Here is an 18,074-nt window from a genome sequence, read left to right on the forward strand (position 1 = left end):
ACAAACAATAGTAACTGCAAAGCAGGGGGCCTGAGGAATCTGCTGCCAGCTGTACCCGGGTTAACTGCTCCTGACCTGACCCAGAGGAAGGCTTGGTCCAAAGTGAACTTGGTGAGTAAGGAGACCCTGGCGGGGGGCTGCTGGGCCTCCAATCCACCTTCCTCCTCCTGCCGCTTTGACAGTAGGAGGGGGGAATCCAGCTGGCCCCAAAGTGGGTTTCCTGCTGCCAGAGAAACTTTGCTGCTTCCAGCGTCTAGATCCCATTTCAATCCCCACAAGCCTTCCTTGCTGCCCCCCAAACCACCCCGGGGCCCCAGTTCTCCCATGTTAACGCCCTGCTGCCCCCAAAACCACCCCGGAGCCTCAGCTCTCCCACGTTAACGCCCCGCTGCCCCCAGACCACCCCGGGGCCTCAGCTCTCCCACGTTAACGCCCCGCTGCCCCCCAAACCACCCCGGGGCCCCAGTTCTCCCATGTTAACGCCCTGCTGCCCCCCAAACCACCCCGGAGCCTCAGCTCTCCCACGTTAACACCCCGCTGCCCCCAAAACCACCCCGGAGCCTCAGCTCTCCCACGTTAACGCCCTGCTGCCCCTCAAACCACCCCGGGGCCTCAGCTCTCCCACATTATCACCCCGCTGCCCCCAGAACCACCCCGGAGCCTCAGCTCTCCCACGTTAACGCCCTGCTGCCCCCAGACCACCCCGGGGCCTCAGTTCTCCCATGTTAATGCCCTGCTGCCCCCCAAACCACCCCGGAGCCTCAGCTCTCCCACGTTAACACCCCGCTGCCCCCCAAACCACCCCGGAGCCTCAGCTCTCCCACGTTAACGCCCTGCTGCCCCTCAAACCACCCCGGGGCCTCAGCTCTCCCACATTATCACCCCGCTGCCCCCAGAACCACCCCGGAGCCTCAGCTCTCCCACGTTAACGCCCTGCTGCCCCCCAAACCACCCCGGGGCCCCAGTTCTCCCACCTTAACGCTCCGCTGCCCCTCAAACCACCCTGGGGCCCCAGCTCTCCCACGTTAACGCCCCGCTGCCCCAAAACCACCCCGGGGCCCCAGCTCTCCCACGTTAACGCCCCGCTGCCCCTCAAACCACCCCGGGGCCTCAGCTCTCTCACGTTAACGCCCCGCTGCCCCCAAAACCACCCTGGGGCCCCAGCTCTCCCACGTTAACGCCCTGCTGCCCCCAAAACCACCCCGGGGCCCCAGCTCTCCCACGTTAACGCCCCGCTGCCCCCAAATCCACCCCGGGGCCTCAGCTCTCCCACGTTAACGCCCCGCTGCCCCCAAATCCACCCCGGGGCCTCAGCTCTCCCACGTTAATGCCCCGCTGCCCCCCAAACCACCCCGGAGCCTCAGCTCTCCCACGTTAACGCCCCGCTGCCCCCCAAACCACCCCGGAGCCTCAGCTCTCCCACGTTATCGCCCCGCTGCCCCCAGACCACCCCGGGGCCTCAGCTCTCCCACGTTAACGCCCTGCTGCCCCCAAAACCACCCCTTCCCCCAATTAATCCCCTGCTCCCAAAACACCCCCTCCCACCATTAACCCTCCTGCCCCCACATCACCCTTTCATTCAGATTAACCCCCTGCCCCCAAACCACCCCCCAGATTAACCCCGTCCTCCGAAACACTGGCCTCCTCTCAGATTAAACCCCTTTGCCCCCCCAAGTACCCTCCCCCTCCACTTGCACACTCTTCTTGGTTGGAATGGGGAGGGGCTGCTTTGACCCAGCCTGTGGGAAGGGCACCCTGGGGCTGAGGGACTGAGTTAGGCTGAGTCGGGCTTGCTACGGTGTGGGTGCGGGGCCCTTTAAAAGGAATGACGCTCTGCTGCGGTAGCGTGCCTCCGTGCTGACAGGACGTGCTATTCCTGGGAGGGTAGGGTGGGCTAGTGGACAGAGCAATGGACTGGGAGTCTTGGGGTCCATTCCCGGCTCTGGACCTGACCTGCCGTGTGCCCTTGGATAAGTCACATCCCCTGCTCTGTGCATCAGTTTCCCCTCCGACTCTTTGTGTATTATTTATATTGTGAGCTTTTTTGCGGGCCAGGGGCTGTATGTTCAGTGCCCAGCCCCATGAGGCCTGGATTTTAGTGGGGCACCTGGGTTACACTGTCATACTTCTTATGCTTATAATACAGCTATCACTATTATTACTATGAAGAGTAAGTAATATTGTTACTACAATGAAAATGACTTTTAATTAATACTAGCGATGACTAATATTGCTATTAAATAATATCTAATAACTGACATTACCACAGCTAATATTAAGATGGGTTATTGCTAATTATGAATACTAAATACTAAATGATTCTACAAAAGAGTAATACCAAGAAGACTAAATGACTAATAATGAATATCGCTACCTGGGGTGTAATGAAAACTGCGTTCAGTTGTAGGCTGTCACTAATTTCAGGGGGTTTTCCTGGTCCTGCTTGCAGGCTAGAGGGCTCTGTAGGAGAGCATGTGATCTGGGTCTAGCAGTAGAAGTCAGCAGCTTCTAGATTGACCCAGCTTTGTTGCTCAGAGTTGTGAAAAATCCACACTCCTAAGCAACATAGTTAAGCCAACCTAAGTCCCTGTGTAGACAGCACTAGATCAATGGAAGAATTCTTCCGTCGACCAAGCTACCATCTCATGTGGAGGTGGATTAACTACAGCATTGTGGGAACCCTTTCTATCGCTGTAGTAAGTGTCTACACTGAAGTGCTACAGCGGCATGTTTAGAGTGTGTAGACATGAAATAGGGTGAGTTGGAGGGATGAGCTGGGGTGCTGATAAGAAGCGCAGTCGGGAAAGTAACTCAAATACTTTCTTGATGGACTGTTCTTTTCTCTAAATGGACACCCTATCCGAAATTCTCAATTACTGAGCGACACACAGGTATTTGCGGGGAGGGATAGCTCAGTCATTTGAGCGTTGGCCTGCTAAACCCAGGGTTGTGAGTTCAATCCTTGAGGGGGGGCCATTTAGGGATCTGGGGCAAAAATTGGGGATTGGTCCTGCTTTGAGCAGAGGGTTGGACTAGATGACCTCTTGAAGTCCCTTCCAACCCTGATATGCTATGATTCTAATATCCTTGTTAATACTCAGGTCTAGTGCCTTTAGCAGCCAATGCTCAGAGCTGATAGTATCGAATCCTCAGGGCTGATAACTAATACTGCCATTAATACTCAGGGCCAGTGCTGTTCGCAACTATTATTCAGGGCCAAGAGCAACGGTTACTCCTGCTAACATGGGGGCGAGTGGCTATAACAATGAATACTCAGGGCTAAAAGCAACTGTTATTTCTGTCAGGTCTCAGCACCCGTGCCAATAGCAACCAATCCTCAGAGCCGCGGCTATGAGCTACGAATACTTGTGGCTGATAGCAACGAATTCTCCTATTAATACTGAGGAGGACTGATGGCAACAGCAACCAATACTCGGGGCTAGTGCCGACAGCAACCAAGACTTAGGGCTGCTGCTGTTAGCAATTAATTCTCCTATTAATACTCAGGGCTAGTGGCCACAGCAACCAATACCAGAGTCCAGCCAGAGACTGCTGAATTGGAATTCATTTGCAAATTGGATACAGTTAACTTAGGCTTGAATAGAGACTGGGAGTGGCTAAGTCATTATGCAAGGTAACCTATTTCCCCTTGTTTTTTCCTACCCTTCCCCCCCCCCCCTCCTTAGACGTTCTTGTTAAACCCTGGATTTGTGCTGGAAATGGCCCACCTTGATTATCATACACCTTGTAAGGAGAGTGATCACTTTAGATAAGCTATTACCAGCAGGAGAGCAGGGGAGGGGGAGAAAACCTTTTGAAGTGATAAACACCCATTTCTTCATGGTCTGTGTGTATAAAAACATCTTCTGTATTTTCCACAGTATGCATCTGATGAAGTGAGCTGTAGCTCACGAAAGCTTATGCTCAAATAAATGGGTTCCTCTCTAAGGTGCCACAAGTCCTCCTGTTCTTTTTGCGGACACAGACTAACACGGCTGCTCCTCTGGAACCAATACTGGGGGCCGATAGCGACTTACAGCTGCTGATGCTCAGGGTTACTGGGACTCGCAGCCCATCCTGAGTGCAGAGAGTAACTAACTTCTAGTGTGTTTTGCCCCAGCCCAGGGTTGGTATCCGTGCTCCTCGGGGCTGCAGGACGAGTACTCCTGGTGCCCAGCACTGGTGGCTGGCGGTAACTAGCGCTGCCGGGCGGGGATCAGCCCGCGGGGATCCTGGAAGCACGTGTCTGCGGCTGAGAGCCGGGTGCGGAGTTTCGCCCCGCTCCCTCCCCGCGCGGTGTCTCTGCGGCTCCGGGCCGGGGGCGGAGTTGTCGCCGCTCCCTTGGCCGCTGTCCGCGCTCGGCTCGGCGACGATGTCTCAAGATGGCGGAGGCGGCCGAGCTGAAGGTAACGAGCGCCCCGGCCGGCGCGGGGCAGCGGCGGGGGGCGCCGGGGGCAGCAGCTGCGGGGGGGCCGGAGTGGAGCGGTCTGGGGGCACTGAGGGGGGGGGGGCAGCGAGGGACGTGGGGCGGGCGCTGGGGCACTGGGGGGCTGCAGGGGGGCGCGGTGGGGCTGGGGCTCTGGGGGGCCGAGGTGGAGGATGACAGGGAGGATGAGAGGGGAGTCTGGGGGATGCTGAGGGGGGAGGCTGGGAGGGGCCCGTGGCACTGGGGGCTGCAGGGGGGCGCGGTGGGGGAACAAGGGAGGGGTCTGGGGTTGTGGGGGGGGGCGAAATGGGGGAGGCTGCAGGGGGGCGTGGTGGGGGAGCCGGGGAGGGGTTGAGGGGGCTGCAGGGGGGCGCGGTGGGGGAGCCGGGGAGGGGTCTGGGGTTGTGGGGGGGGGGCGAAATGGGGGAGGCTGCAGGAGGGCGCGATGGGGGAGCCGGGGAGGGGGCTGCAGGGGGGCACTGAGGCTGGGGAGTAGGGGAAGGGTCTGGGGGGGCTGCAGGGGGGCCCAGTGGGTTAGCAGGGAAGGGGTCTGGGGAGGCTGGGAGGGAGCTGCAGGGGGGCACGGTGGGGGAGCAGGGGAGGGGGCTGTGGCCCTGGGGGCACTGAGGCGGGGGAGCTGGGGGCTCTGCAGTGTTGGGGGGGGCAGGGAGAGGGGGCTGACAGTGTTGGGGGGCACCGGGGGATGAGGAAGGGGTTTAGGGCCCGGGGGAGCAGAGGGATCTGGGGTAGAGGATGGGAAGGGACTGGGGCTGTCGGGGGGCCAAGGTGGGGGAGTAGAGGGAGGATGAGAGGAGTCTGGGGGCTGCTGGGAGGGATCTGTGGCACTGGAGGCTGTAGGGGGGAGCAGGGGCTCTGTGGGGTTGGGGGTGAGAGGGGGTTGGGGGTGCAGGAAAGCCCTGGGTGGGTTTGTAAGGGGGGAGCTATGGTGGGAGGAGGGGCTGAGGGGGGTAGGAGGGAAATGGGGGACAGAGTGAGAGCGGTTTGTGGGGGAGCCTGAGGTGAGGGGGCTGAGATGTGGGAGCAGGGAAGCCCTGGAAGGTGGGATGGGTTCAGGGGAGCCCTGATAGGGGGAGGACAAGGGATCTTTAGGGGGTTGGAGTGGGGGACCATGGGGGGAGCCATAGGATCTTGGGGGAGGCTGTCATGTGGGAATCCACTGAGGGGGGTTTTCAAGGGAGTACCAAGTGGGAGATCTGGGTCCTGAGTGGGACAGGGCAGGGAGCAGGCAGAGGGTCTGGGGGAATCATGGAGGAGGGTATGGGATCAAGATGGAGATACAGAAACTTGGAGGAAGGGGAACAGGGTTTGGGGGTTCATGTGTGTGGCAGCAGGGATGTGTCTGTTAAAGAAAGCAAAGGAGCTTAGGTATTTGGGGGTGGGACAGAGGACCCTGGGGGTTCAGTTGTGGGGTGGGGTGCTAAAGGAGGGGGAATAACAGGAGGCCTGGGGGTGAAGTGCAGGAAGGAGGCAGAGAGCTAAGAAGCAGGGGATTCAGCCCTGAGGTGGTACAGAGAAGGGTGTGGGGTCAGAGAGCCAAGGAAATAATAGGGAACAAAGAGGGGACCTGCTGGGTCAGAAGGGGATATAGAGCAATGCGGAGTGGAGGGGCAGGAGAGTGGCAGAGTTGCCGTGGGGGGAAAGGCCATGGCTCCAAGATGTCCCTTGCCCAGAGCCATGGAGGCATGAGAAGAGGGGGGGCACAGAGTTGGAGGTGGCTGTGTTCGTAGCCCAGTAGTTCTGCACCAGCGCTCACAGCTGGAGGGGGTTTCATCTCCCTCCACCTTCTTTTCTCTTTCTTGTTTTTAGGAGTCAGAGTGTAACCACCTTTGCCCACCAGACTGTGGAATATGAAATTGCCCCTGGTAACTAATTCTAAAGCTGATTTGTGTCCTCACTGGCGTGTAATATTTTTTCCCCGCAGGCTAGAGTGCAGCCCTTAGCTCGCTAAAGTGGCCTCAGAGTCCTTCCCCCACCCCTGTGCTGGGAATAGCAAGAACTTAGGAACTGGCACCTTTTTGGCAGCCACAGCAGGGATATAATTCTCTGGAGCTCATGTTCCTCTGTAATCTTTCCAGTAGTGACCCATCCTGTTCTAATATTTGTGTAGGGCCTGATCCTGTTGCTGGGAGCAAAACTCCCTATGACTTTAATATGAGCAGGACTGTGTTCCTATCTTAATAAGCACCAAAGTGTTAAAATGTTCATGTTAAAAATCGACCCAAGAATTGTAATCAGAAAGAGTTGCAATTTTGCAGAATTCCTATTGCGAAGAAGCAGTTACTTTTATTTGTGAAGTTTTCCAGAGTTCGAGGGGCGAGGACCGTGATAAGCTAGACAAAAGTCCCACATCTGTGGACTTGGAGAAATGGCATGTCTTAACATAGGTCTTGATCCTGCCTCGATTTACACATGTGCTTAACTTCATTCATGTGAGCAGTGCCACTGGGACTCAATGGGCCTGCTCGTATGTGAAGTTAAGGACATGCATAAGTCTGCAGGATCGGGATCATAGTTAGCAAACTTAAAGGGCATCTACAGAGGGTGAGGTCGGATAGATACAGCGGGGGGTGGAATTTCCCTGGCATCTTCCACTATACTCTCTCTCTGCAAATAAATCGCTGCAGAGAAATCATATTATAAGAGTAGATGTAGCGTAGCACATGGGTTTACATCCTCTGAGGCTTGACCCACCTCTGAGATTCTCATATGGTCTCCCAGGCTCCAGACTTTCCTGTGCAACCTGGCATTATTCATGGCTCTCTGCAGTTTATTTTTAAATCTGTGCTCTCTTCCGGCAACTAAATTCCTTTGTCCATCTCCCCTACCCCCCTTTCTGGCTTCCTAGCTAGGGGTTAATCTTAAGATTTTTACCATCTGTGTTTCATTGTAAAGAAAGAGGAGCCAGCTGAAAATGAAATGATTGCTCCCTATGTCTGGAGTGGGCTTGGACACCTTCCGTTATTTAAATGACCAGCGATGACTCCTCTGGAAAGAGAAATGTTGTACACTGTTCAACAATTGTTTGTTCCGGCTTTTCAGCATGGACTCAGTGTGATGTGGCTCGTTCATTAAATAAGCCTTTGGGTGCCCTCTGGGAGCGCTTGATTGTGATCACTTGTGGCAATGAGAGCGTCTTTCCGCTGCCGTGCTACGTTGTGTGAGCAGTAACTGGAGACGCTTCGGGTGTTGATAGGAGTCCACAGTAGTGGTGACACGGCCATCTATGAGCACAGGGTGTATTTTAAAAATAAATGTGGTGCTGGTGAACCGAGCTGCGCTAATCTCCCAGGGCTCCATTCTCAGGACTTGGAGGGGAGCCACTTCTAGGGGTGATGGGTGCTGCTTGGGCTCCACGAACTAGTCAGCCTTTGCAGGTCTCTGAGACTGTCACGAAGGATGGCCATCTTTGCAAGATGGGTTTAGAGCGCACCTAGGTCCATAACATAATCTTTTTTTGTGTTAAAAGGTATTTAAAAGGGACACTGTCAAAGTTTACAGCCTCCAAATTGAAATCTTCCTAATAAATATACATAGGAAAACTTCACTATTTCTGAAAAGCTTTCTCAGCTCTGAAAAAAACCCAACGGTTACAGTAATATTAAAAATTATTCTTCTCTTGAGTAATCAGCCAAGAAAGGTGATAGATAAATTCCATGCAATGTACTATGTGTGGATTTTTTTCCTCCCCACTTGAGACCCTAACTGGTGGTCCTGTCTGTTCTGCATCAAAGATAACAGGGCACTTTTCAGAGTGGTAGAGACTTTGCCCTGTCTGTCTTAGCCAAAATTTCCCCTCCCGCACTGGGAAGTGAAACAGCTGGCATGCTGCTCTCTAGAGATGGTTGCATTTTTGGTGGTGGATAGTGGTCTTCGTATATATGGCTTGTAAACGGCTTTGGGATCTTTTGGCATGTAAGATGCAACAGAACATAATAAACTCCACCCTGCATGCTTGCTCTTTCTTGTCAGTCTGTGAGATATTGCAATAGACAAGAAGCCTGGTCTGGGAATCCCCAGGAAAAAGAAATATGGGATAGGTCCAATTTTTACTTTTTAAAATAGGGGTGTGGAGAGCAGTAGAAATGTTGCCACATAAGTAAGCATTTTATTACCTCTAATTTTTTCGATGTTTGAAGCATAAGGGAACAAGAAAAATTAGAGAATGTTGGCCCTGAGAAGCAAAGTGTGTACTGCCTGCAGCATTGGTTGTTTTCAAATGAATACATTGGATTGGGCTCCGTTTGGCTTGCAAATCAACCCAGGTACACAATATTCTTGCTTTGTGTACCAAAAGAGAGAGTGAGAGACACACGGGTACTTTTGTTTTTTATTGGGAGGAATGCGAGCTTTCTTGCTTTTGTAGAGTAACGGAATCCTAACGTTTTCCTTCTGCCCCCTAGTGTCCCACGGCAGTCAGATGATAAAGCACAGAGGAAAAGGCGTGTCTGTGAAATTGAAAGTCTATGCAGACGTAAACCCTTCAATAAAATGTAACTAATTTGAGAACAATTCTACTATTGTTGAATCCGTTTCATTTGGTTTCCTGAAGGGAACTGGATACTTGGTGGTGGTGAAACTCCGTATTCTCTTTCTTATTTAAAATGAAGAATGTTTAAGGTGATTAGGTTTCAGGTTTAACCCTGTGGAACAGATAAATGTCCAGTATCCAAAGATTCTGGAAGCTGTCAGCATTTAAAAGGTAAATATACCTTTTAGTTTAATCATTGGCATGTCTTCTGAGACTGCTTACAAAGTAGTAACATTCTTTTTATGATGTAGTCATACATCAGCAACGACTGGGCCAGAGATCCACTAACTTACTTTTATCGGCCAGCCATCAGATGGCAAGCTTTGGTGATTTACTGATTTGGAGATGAAAGGCTATTTGTTCTTTGTCCCTTATTACAACAGTATGTGTGTTTAATAAAGCATTATAAATATAAATGGGTTTGATTCTTGACTGCTCCTAGTTTCTAATTTTTCACTTGTGTGACTGGAAGGATTTTTTTTTTTTTTTAACATAACCACCATCCTCCCACGGCATCCGGTGCCATCCCATGAGTGTTTTTCTTTATGCTTTTGTGAGTAGCAAAGTAATCCTGAAAGTCCTGTTTTGCATCAGAGAGCAGCAATGGTCTTGTGGCTAAACCAATGGACTGAGACTGAAGATTTGGGTTCAGTTCTGGCTCCACCACTGACTGTTTTCGTGACCTTGGGCAGGTCGCTGTGCCTCCATTCCCTGTCTGTAAAATGGGAATACTACTTTTTCCTATTCTGTGTGTCATGTCTATTTAGACTGTACGGCCCAAACCGTCTCTTATGATGTACCTGTGCAGTGCCCAGCACAAAGGGGTCCTGATCCGGGGTGGGTCATTTAGGTGCTACTGCAGTATGCATAAATGATATACATTTCCCAGGCACATTTATAGTTGGTGTGCACACAAACTTTGAGCCTAGCTACGTAGTGGCTGCAGCAAGGAGTAGCCATGCATAAGAGTTCAGAAAACGGAAGGTTTTAATGTGTGTGTTTTTTTTTAAAGTGCAAAAAATAATTAGTGTAGGTAAACAAAATAATCCTTAGCACTAGTGCCTATCCTAGATTTCAGACTGCTTTACGCAGGTGGGTAAAGAAAACTCTGTTTGACAGGTGGAGAAGCGGAGAGTATAGCTACACTGCAAGTGTGGTTGTAGCTGGGGTAGGCACACCTGCACTAGCGCGCATGGTGGCAGTCGTAGCGTAGATGTTGTGGCACGGACTATCAACCCGAGTGCAAAGCCACTGGGGAGCCTGACGACATGCTGGTGGCTAGCTCATGCTGAAGCCTGTACCGCCACCAGTCGGGTACATCTACGCTTGAGCTGCAGGTGTGATTTCCATCTCAGGGAGACGTACATGTGCTAGGTTTGATTGAGCTTGTGCACTAAAAATAGCAGTGTAGCCATGGTGGCATGGGCAGCAGCTTGGGCTAGCCCCCAGAGTACATACCTGTGGTCTCAGAAGCTGCCTTGCTGCTTTTCGCACCCTAGCTCATGTGTGTACATCCACCTGCCCTGGAAACTATGCCTCCAGCAGCAGTGCAGACGTACCTAGAGTACAGTCACACCTTCACTTGCGGTGCCGACATACCCTGGGGCACAGAATAGCCCAAGGCCAACAGCAGAGCTAGGGCTAGATCCCATCTGCCTTAGGCTGGTACTCTGTTCTGTGGACCATACTCTCCCATGGAAACAGATCGACCAGTAACTTCCTGTGGTGAAACACCTTGGCACAGCTGAAGAAAGGAAGACAGGAGGAAGGTATCTCCAGACTGGTAAACGCTCCATGTCACGAGAGCCGGTGCAGGTATTAAGGTCACACAGGGCCTTAAAGCCCATAGTGAACCGGGAGCCATTCTGAGTGATCGATTTTTGGAAAAAATAGGGGCAGTTGTCTCGTATCGGGTTCTACTTTTGTGCAACCACTTTTTTTTCCATGGGAAATGACCCATTTTTTGTTAAATCTCTTGAGCTTGAAGATATAGGAGCTCCCACTTGGGGTGAAATAGCAAGCATGACTCCTCAAAAGAGAGACTGAGGACAAGGCAGTCAAAAAGTATATTTGTGCATTAATTTGATGTGCAGTTTCATTTATGGCAATACCTCAAATGTAAGGATGTGGTGCTGTTATGTCTTGTTAGTGTAAAGTGCCTTTAATGATGAAGCCACCCTGCTGCTCTGTGGAGCTCTTGCTGAGATGTGGGCTGAATCTACTGGCTCCATTTGTGAGAATTATTGGTGTCATATGATGTAGTGAAATGAAAATTAGCAAGCTGCTTTTAGATACCATTTAACAAGACAATTATTTAATTCCAGCCTTGGTGTGGCGTTGACACTTGATGCATGCTTTTTCTTAGACTGTTTCTTTTAGTTATAACAACTCAAAACTCCTCTGACTAGTCAATCGTCTGTTAAATCTTTTCCAGATTTGGTACGCCGTATCCCAACCTAAAGAAATACTGGGCAGTATAATGCAGGCCCATAGTTTATATATTGGAAGCAAAGCGGGGAGTTACAGAATTTAAAAACCGTTAATAACTTAGCTATTTATTTTATGGGCCAGAGTCTCATTTACACCAAGGCTCTTTTATACCACTCTGGTAATGTAAAAGTCTTCAAGTGAGAATAATGTCATCTGCTTTAAGACACCTTTTTGCTACCAGAGTGGTGTAAAATGAGAATCTAGCCCAAAGTGTTCTTGTTGTTTAGCCATCCCTTGGCATGGCAGAATCCTGCCCCCCCCCCCCCAACAACAACATTGTGCTAGTGCAAAAGTGAAATTGGTTAGAAACAGGAAGTTTAACTGACCCATTTAGTTCCAAGGTCCAAGTTGAGAAAAATGCAAAGAGGTAAAAATAAATTAGATGTTTACGGCTCGTTCACTTGTACGTAGATAATCGCACAGGTAATGGGATTTGTAATTTGACATTGTCTCTTTTAAGGTCTCTGCCACTTTCTCATTTAGTGAATTTGTAGCTTGTGTTTGGACTGTGTGTTTGGAATTAGCAATGTTAATGTTGTTTTCTGTTTTCTTGCAGCACATGGTTATGAGCTTTAGGGTATCAGAACTGCAGGTTCTCTTGGGTTTTGCTGGCAGGAACAAGAGTGGAAGGAAGCACGAGTTGCTCACAAAGGCATTACAGCTGCTCAAATCTGGCTGCAGCCCGGCTGTTCAGATGAAAATTAAGGAGCTGTACCGACGAAGGTTCCCAAGGAAGATCTTAACCCCTTCAGACTTATCCATGCTCCATATTCAGACAGGGCAACTGCCCTCTGCCACTGCACTGACGCAGGGCAGCACAGTGTGTCACTTGCCCTATGACAACAGTTCAGCAGCTTCTACGGTGCCAACGGCTGTGTTGCCTCCGGTGCCTATGCTGGGACCCAAACATGAGACAGATGTTCAGCACTTATCCCCGCCCATTCATCCGGTCCATCCAGACGTCAAAATGAAGAGGCTGCCCTTCTATGACGTTTATGATGAGCTGATTAAACCCACCACATTAGGTATGTGAATAAATTAGCTTTGGTTCTCTTTTCTACAGGATACTGTTACTCAAAGGTTACTGGCTTGACAGCCCTTGAAACTGAAAGCTTCTGGTTATTCACAGACTGGGCATAGCATGGGCAATGAGGGCTAGCTTCCCAGGCAGCTTTGCAAGTGCGCATCAGTCTTGATTTGGAAGGACTACATCTGTGGGTGAGGATGGGAGTCCGGTCTCCATGGCCCAGGCAATCCTGGGCTTTTCTGCTGAGATTGGCTCTGGTGTGTTTTATGGTAGAGACACCTGTGAATGAATAACCTTAGATGGTGATTTTTGTGGGCGGACGAGAATTATCTTGGCATTTCTGTATGGTGTGTAGTCCAGTGGGACCTTGATCCCTGACTCGGTCCTTAGGTAGTACTGCAATTGAAATAACCCCTGGGCTAAGATCTGCCAACTCGTTTTGCATAGGCTACTGAAGAGGTTCAGTTGCTCTCGTGGGTTTCTGGATTCAGACTAACCATTTAGTGAAAAGCCTCATATCCGCTTACTGATCCCTTCAGCCAACCAGTCTCCTGCAGCTCTTAAGTGGATAATGATCAGTATGTGCTGTTTTTTTTTTTTTTTTTTTTAATTTGGGCATCTGTATCGGATAGAGCCAGTTTGTGAACTTTGCTAGGAACAGACTTGAGTTCTTCATTATAGTCTAAATCACCCTCTTCTAGAATTACTATACTGCCTGTGAGTGATCTATGATATTTCAGCATTTGGACTATGAAGCCGAGAGAAGGAATACCTGCTTAATATGGGATAGAGTCTCAGAACAGTATCTTGAGTGCCAGGTGTTAACATCGATACCTTGCAAAAATGTCAAAGTAAAATAAAAACCAAACAGTCTCTTGGGTACCACCTTTAGAATTCCATGGCACCTTCAGGCCTAATTTTGCTTCATTAGATTGCAAACTTGTTGGCTTGTTCTTGATCCCCCCCCCCCACACACACACTGTTTGTCAGGATGATGGTTAATGCAATGAAAGTTAAGAGAAATTAATTGAAAATCATCAATAAAACCCCAATAAATGAAAATGAACAAATGTTATTTTTATTATGATAGTGCTTAGAAGTCCCGACTGGGCTCAGGGCCCTGTTGTGTTACAACAGTGGACAAACATGAAGTAAGAGACAGCTCTTCCAGGCAGGAACTTACTGTCTAAATAGACAAGACAGACAAAGGACAGGAGGGAGACATGAAGATTCTAAAGGTGAATGGAAATGGAGGAGTAGGGGAAGAGATTCCTTTATGCCACATGGAACTCGGAGGCCCATTCCATTTATGCTCTGCTGTCCATTGGCTGGCACATTAGCAGCACCCTTTTGATAGGTGCCACATATCTGACATGGTACCACCTGATTAGTTGTGTGATTTGGTGCCTCACAGTGGCCAAACTAAGAGTTCAACCCATACAAATGAGCTGGAACAGTCTCTTTCTCTTTGCCACTGGTGGGGTGACCACAGTCAGGGTAATTCTGTGGCAGTCTGACTTCAAGACCTTGTGGGCCCTCCTTATAAGTGTAAGGGTACCAGTAAAAACAACAGTTGGGTATGGCTCCCAGCTTTTCCCTACAAACCCCTTTGACCCTGGGATGTCTGTTCATGGCCCTGCCTCTGACTAGCTGGGAGACATTAGATAAGTTGCATATTTGTTTCCCATAGTGCCCCCAGTGTGCCAGGCATTTTCCATGCATTAAAAAGGTACGTTATCTGTTGGAAAGAACTCACGCTTTCCCCATCTGTAAACTGGGGGGAGGGCTGGCTGCGTGTCTTCGCTGATGTCTGTGGATACGCCATCTGATTCTCGCTGAAGTCTGTGGAAAGATCCTCAGTGACTGCATGGGATCTGGATCAGGCCCGGGAAGAGCGGAGTCTTATTGCCCGTTTTGAAGCTGTACGTTGTGCGAACTTTCCTGTTAACTAAGGTCACGTGTTGACGACCCAGCTGCTCTTCAGCCTGGCCTGACCTAGCTGACGCCGTTTGAGTGACTGCAGTTTGGATTCAGGTGTGGGTTTTTTCCCCACATAAATGTGGTGGTGTTCGCTGCAGGGGAGATAGATATGTCTGGCTTCATTATTCCTGCTCTTGGCACAGCAAGAACTCATCAGCTTGATGCCTGTTTCTTTTTAAAGTATATTTTCTTGACTTTTTTCAGAGGAGCAGCCGTGTTAGTCTGTATTCGCAAAAAGAAAAGGAGGACTTGTGGCACCTTAGAGACTAACCAATTTATTTGAGCATAAGCTTTCATAAGCATAAATCATCCGATGAAATGAGCTGTAGCTCACGAAAGCTTATGCTCAAATAAATTGGTTAGTCTCTAAGGTGCCACAAGTATTCCTTTTCTTTTCTTGACTTTGACTCCATTATCCCTCCCAGCCAACCTGTGGTTTCCTTAAATGGGATGCGCATGTTGCAAAAGAACTCATTATTGCTCTGTGCCAAAATAATCCGCTCCCTGCCCCTCTCCCCCCAGATAAGCCTTCTTAGTCAAATATTGATATTTGAATTAAAAATAAACTTTCTGTGTGACTGAGGGGCGGCGGGGAGTGGGGACGCGTCTCACACTCATTGCACACACCAGGGGCTTCTTGTTTCCTTCCGTTCCCTCCCATGGGCTCCCTGTGTGAACCCTTCCATCCCCCTCTATTTCAGGGATTTGCTGCAACCCCCGCCCCCGCTGAGTTCACAATTCGTCCCTCCAGGCCAGGTGTTCTGTGTGCCTCCCCATGCCAGGGTCTCCCATTCTCCTCCAGGTCTCCCTCCCCCATACCTTCTTCTCCCATTCTCCCCACCCCGCATGCTGGGGCTCTACGCTCCCTCATTCCTTCCTTCCCCACCATGGCAGGGGCTCTGTGTGTCTCTCCCATTCCCCCTCTGCCACATGATGCAGGGTCTGTGTGCCCCCATTCCCCCTCCTCAGGTTACTGTCCCACATTTCCCCCCCACACACACGCCAGGAGCTCTGTGTGATCGCCCCATTCCCTCCTCTGCCAAATGTCCCCTGGCCCCTCTCCTCCCATATCAGGGTCCCATGTTCTCCACCTCCACTAGGGCTTTTCCCCCCTTTCCTTTATACCAGGTGTTCTTTTTGGCTCCCCTTTCCCTTCCACCAATCTGATTTGATTTTCTGTCTGTCTGGGAGGTAAGTCATTCAGGGTGTCAGCATTTTAAAAATGTTTTGGGAGCATGGGCTGAGCTGAGATGGGGTGGGGTTGAGGGGTCATGCTGGAAGGTGTTAATGGCTTCCGTCAACCAGTTTTTTCATCTGTAGACAGTTAGAGAGGCCGCTGAAGCTGCTGAGTGTGATAGCCAGATGCAAGGGGCTCAGTGTCTCTTCCCCCCCCCCCCCCATTTCCCTCTTTCTGATTTCCTATTCTGCCCAGTGATACCTAGAACATTTCAGTCAATTCCAAAATTCAGGGAATATGGCATTGAAAAGTTATTGCGTTACTGGCAGAGAATTGCCATTGAGTTGAATGTAAGACCTCACTTTGCTTGGCCAGTTATGAAATATGTGTAGCGCCACACAGGCATGTTCTTTGCTCTAGTGAGTTGATATGGCTTATTTCTAGAGCATCCTGAAACTTCTTGATGCTTTAAACAAATAAAAGATCATGACCCTGCTCCAAGGAGCTTACAGTAAAAAACAAATCCAGTTTTCTGAATTCTGGTATCTAGCAAATATAACTCCCACCCGAAAATTAGTTGCTTCTTTCTTCTAAACTAAAAGTGTTTGCAAAGTTTTGTGTAGTTTTATGTAGGGGACTTACTTTCTACTTTAAGTGGAAACCTCAGTGCAACTTCAGCTGTGTAGCTTATTGGGCACTTTCATAATAAGGCCAGGAAGGGAAGAGTTGTGATAAGAAGAGAGGAGTGATAGAAGAAGTAAGCCTTCAGGAGAGATTTGAAAGAGGGAAGAGAGCACTTGGTGGATGAAGTCCCCTGAGAGCATCTTGGATGTAGGGGACAGCATGATAGAAGGCACAAAACAGGAGGAATAAGGCAAGAGGATTGAAAGAATGTAGGAAGGGACAGCTTTGTGGTTAAGGCATAGGACTAAAGAATCTGGAGAGCTGTGTTCTACTTCAGAACAAGTCACTTTGAATGCTGGAGATAATATTGACCAGGGCTTAAATTCAGCTGGAGCTGTCCGGAGCGGAGCTCGGATAAATATTTTCAACCCCCCTGTAGTTTTTATAGCATGTTGGGGGTTCTGGGAAATACTCTAAGAAATTAAGCCCTGATATCGACCTACCCTCCAGGGGTATTGTGAAGATGAATGCATTATTGTTTGTGCTCAGATACTAAGGTGATGAAGGCTCCAGTAACAGCTATAAATAATGAATAGATGAGAGCAGAGATATAGGTGGGGTGAAACTAGTAAGAAAGGCAGTGAGAAGGGTTTTGCCAATGGGGCCGTGAGGAAGAGGTAGATTTTGGTGATACTGACAGAGGAGGAAGAGGAAAGGAGATTTAGTGAGGGACTGGAGAAAGGCCTTAAAGATGACGCCAGGATTGTCAGAAAGGCTAGCAAGGTTCCGAGCTGGGACAGAGGAAGGAGTCGGAATGCAGCTCTGGCCAGGACAATGGATGCTCAGGCAGTCAGCATTCCTGCCCTGAAGACCTGAGTCTGCGTTGTATGGCACGGGAGTAAAAAGGCATGGAGATCTTGTTGATGAGTTCGGAATAGAAGCCACGAAGTCAAGTCAGAGGGGCTCCTTGTTTAATTCCTTTTTCCGTGTGCAGAGGTTGCCACTGAGGGTGCCGATTGTGACTCTTTTGTGGAAGGAAAAGGCCGGGGTAGGGACCATCGAATCGTGGAAGTCAACGAATGGCTACGCAGGTGGTGTCGGAGAGAAGGCTTTGGATTCTTTGATCATGGGATGGTGTTCCATGAAGGAGGAGTGCTGGGCAGAGACGGGCTCCACCTAACAAAGAGAGTGAAGAGCATCTTTGCGAGCAGGCTGGCTAACCTAGTGAGGAGGGCTTTAAACTAGGTTCACCGGGGGAAGGAGACCAAGCCCTGCGGTAAGTGGGCAAGCAGGATACCGGGAGGAAGCACAGGCAGGAACGTCTGTGAGGGGAGGGCTCCTACCTCATACTGAGAATGAGGGGCGATCAGCAGGTTATCTCAAGTGCCTATATACAAATGCACAAAGCCTTGGAAACAAGCAGGGAGAACTGGAGGTCCTGGTGAAGGCAAGGAATTATGACGTGATTGGAATAACAGAGACTTGGTGGGATAACTCACATGACTGGAGTACTGTCATGGATGGTTATAAACTGTTCAGGAAGGACAGGCAGGGCAGAAAAGGTGGGGGAGTAGCACTGTATGTAAGGGAGCAGTATGACTGCTCAGAGCTCCGGTACGAAACTGCAGAAAAACCTGAGTGTCTCTGGATTAAGTTTAGAAGTGTGAGCAACAAGAGTGATGTAGTGGTGGGAGTCTGCTATAGACCACCGGATCAGGGGGATGAGGTGGATGAGGCTTTCTTCCGGCAACTCGCAGAAGCTACTAGATCGCATGCCCTAGTTCTCATGGGCGACTTTAAT

The 18,074-nt window shown here is 50.0% G+C and overlaps 1 protein-coding gene across 6 annotated transcripts in view; it reads left to right on the forward strand.

Moving 5' to 3' along the window:
- PIAS3 (protein inhibitor of activated STAT 3) overlaps window positions 1–18,074 on the forward strand; it is a 41,621-nt gene continuing 23,547 nt past the window's right edge. The window contains exons 1-2 of one of the 6 annotated variants that reach the window (XM_074938955.1): window positions 1–111; window positions 12,022–12,490. In XM_074938955.1, the coding sequence (XP_074795056.1) occupies window positions 12,025–12,490 (466 nt within the window). In that variant the 5' untranslated portion in view covers window positions 1–111; window positions 12,022–12,024. Of the gene's footprint in view, window positions 112–4,136; window positions 4,407–6,279; window positions 6,310–8,694; window positions 8,710–8,916; window positions 8,938–12,021; window positions 12,491–18,074 lie in introns of those variants that run through there. The other 5 variants (XM_074938959.1, XM_074938953.1, XM_074938954.1 and 2 more) reach the window with 5 other exon arrangements.

This window comes from Natator depressus, chromosome 24, assembly GCF_965152275.1.
Source record: "Natator depressus isolate rNatDep1 chromosome 24, rNatDep2.hap1, whole genome shotgun sequence".
Taxonomy (NCBI): domain Eukaryota; kingdom Metazoa; phylum Chordata; order Testudines; family Cheloniidae; genus Natator; species Natator depressus.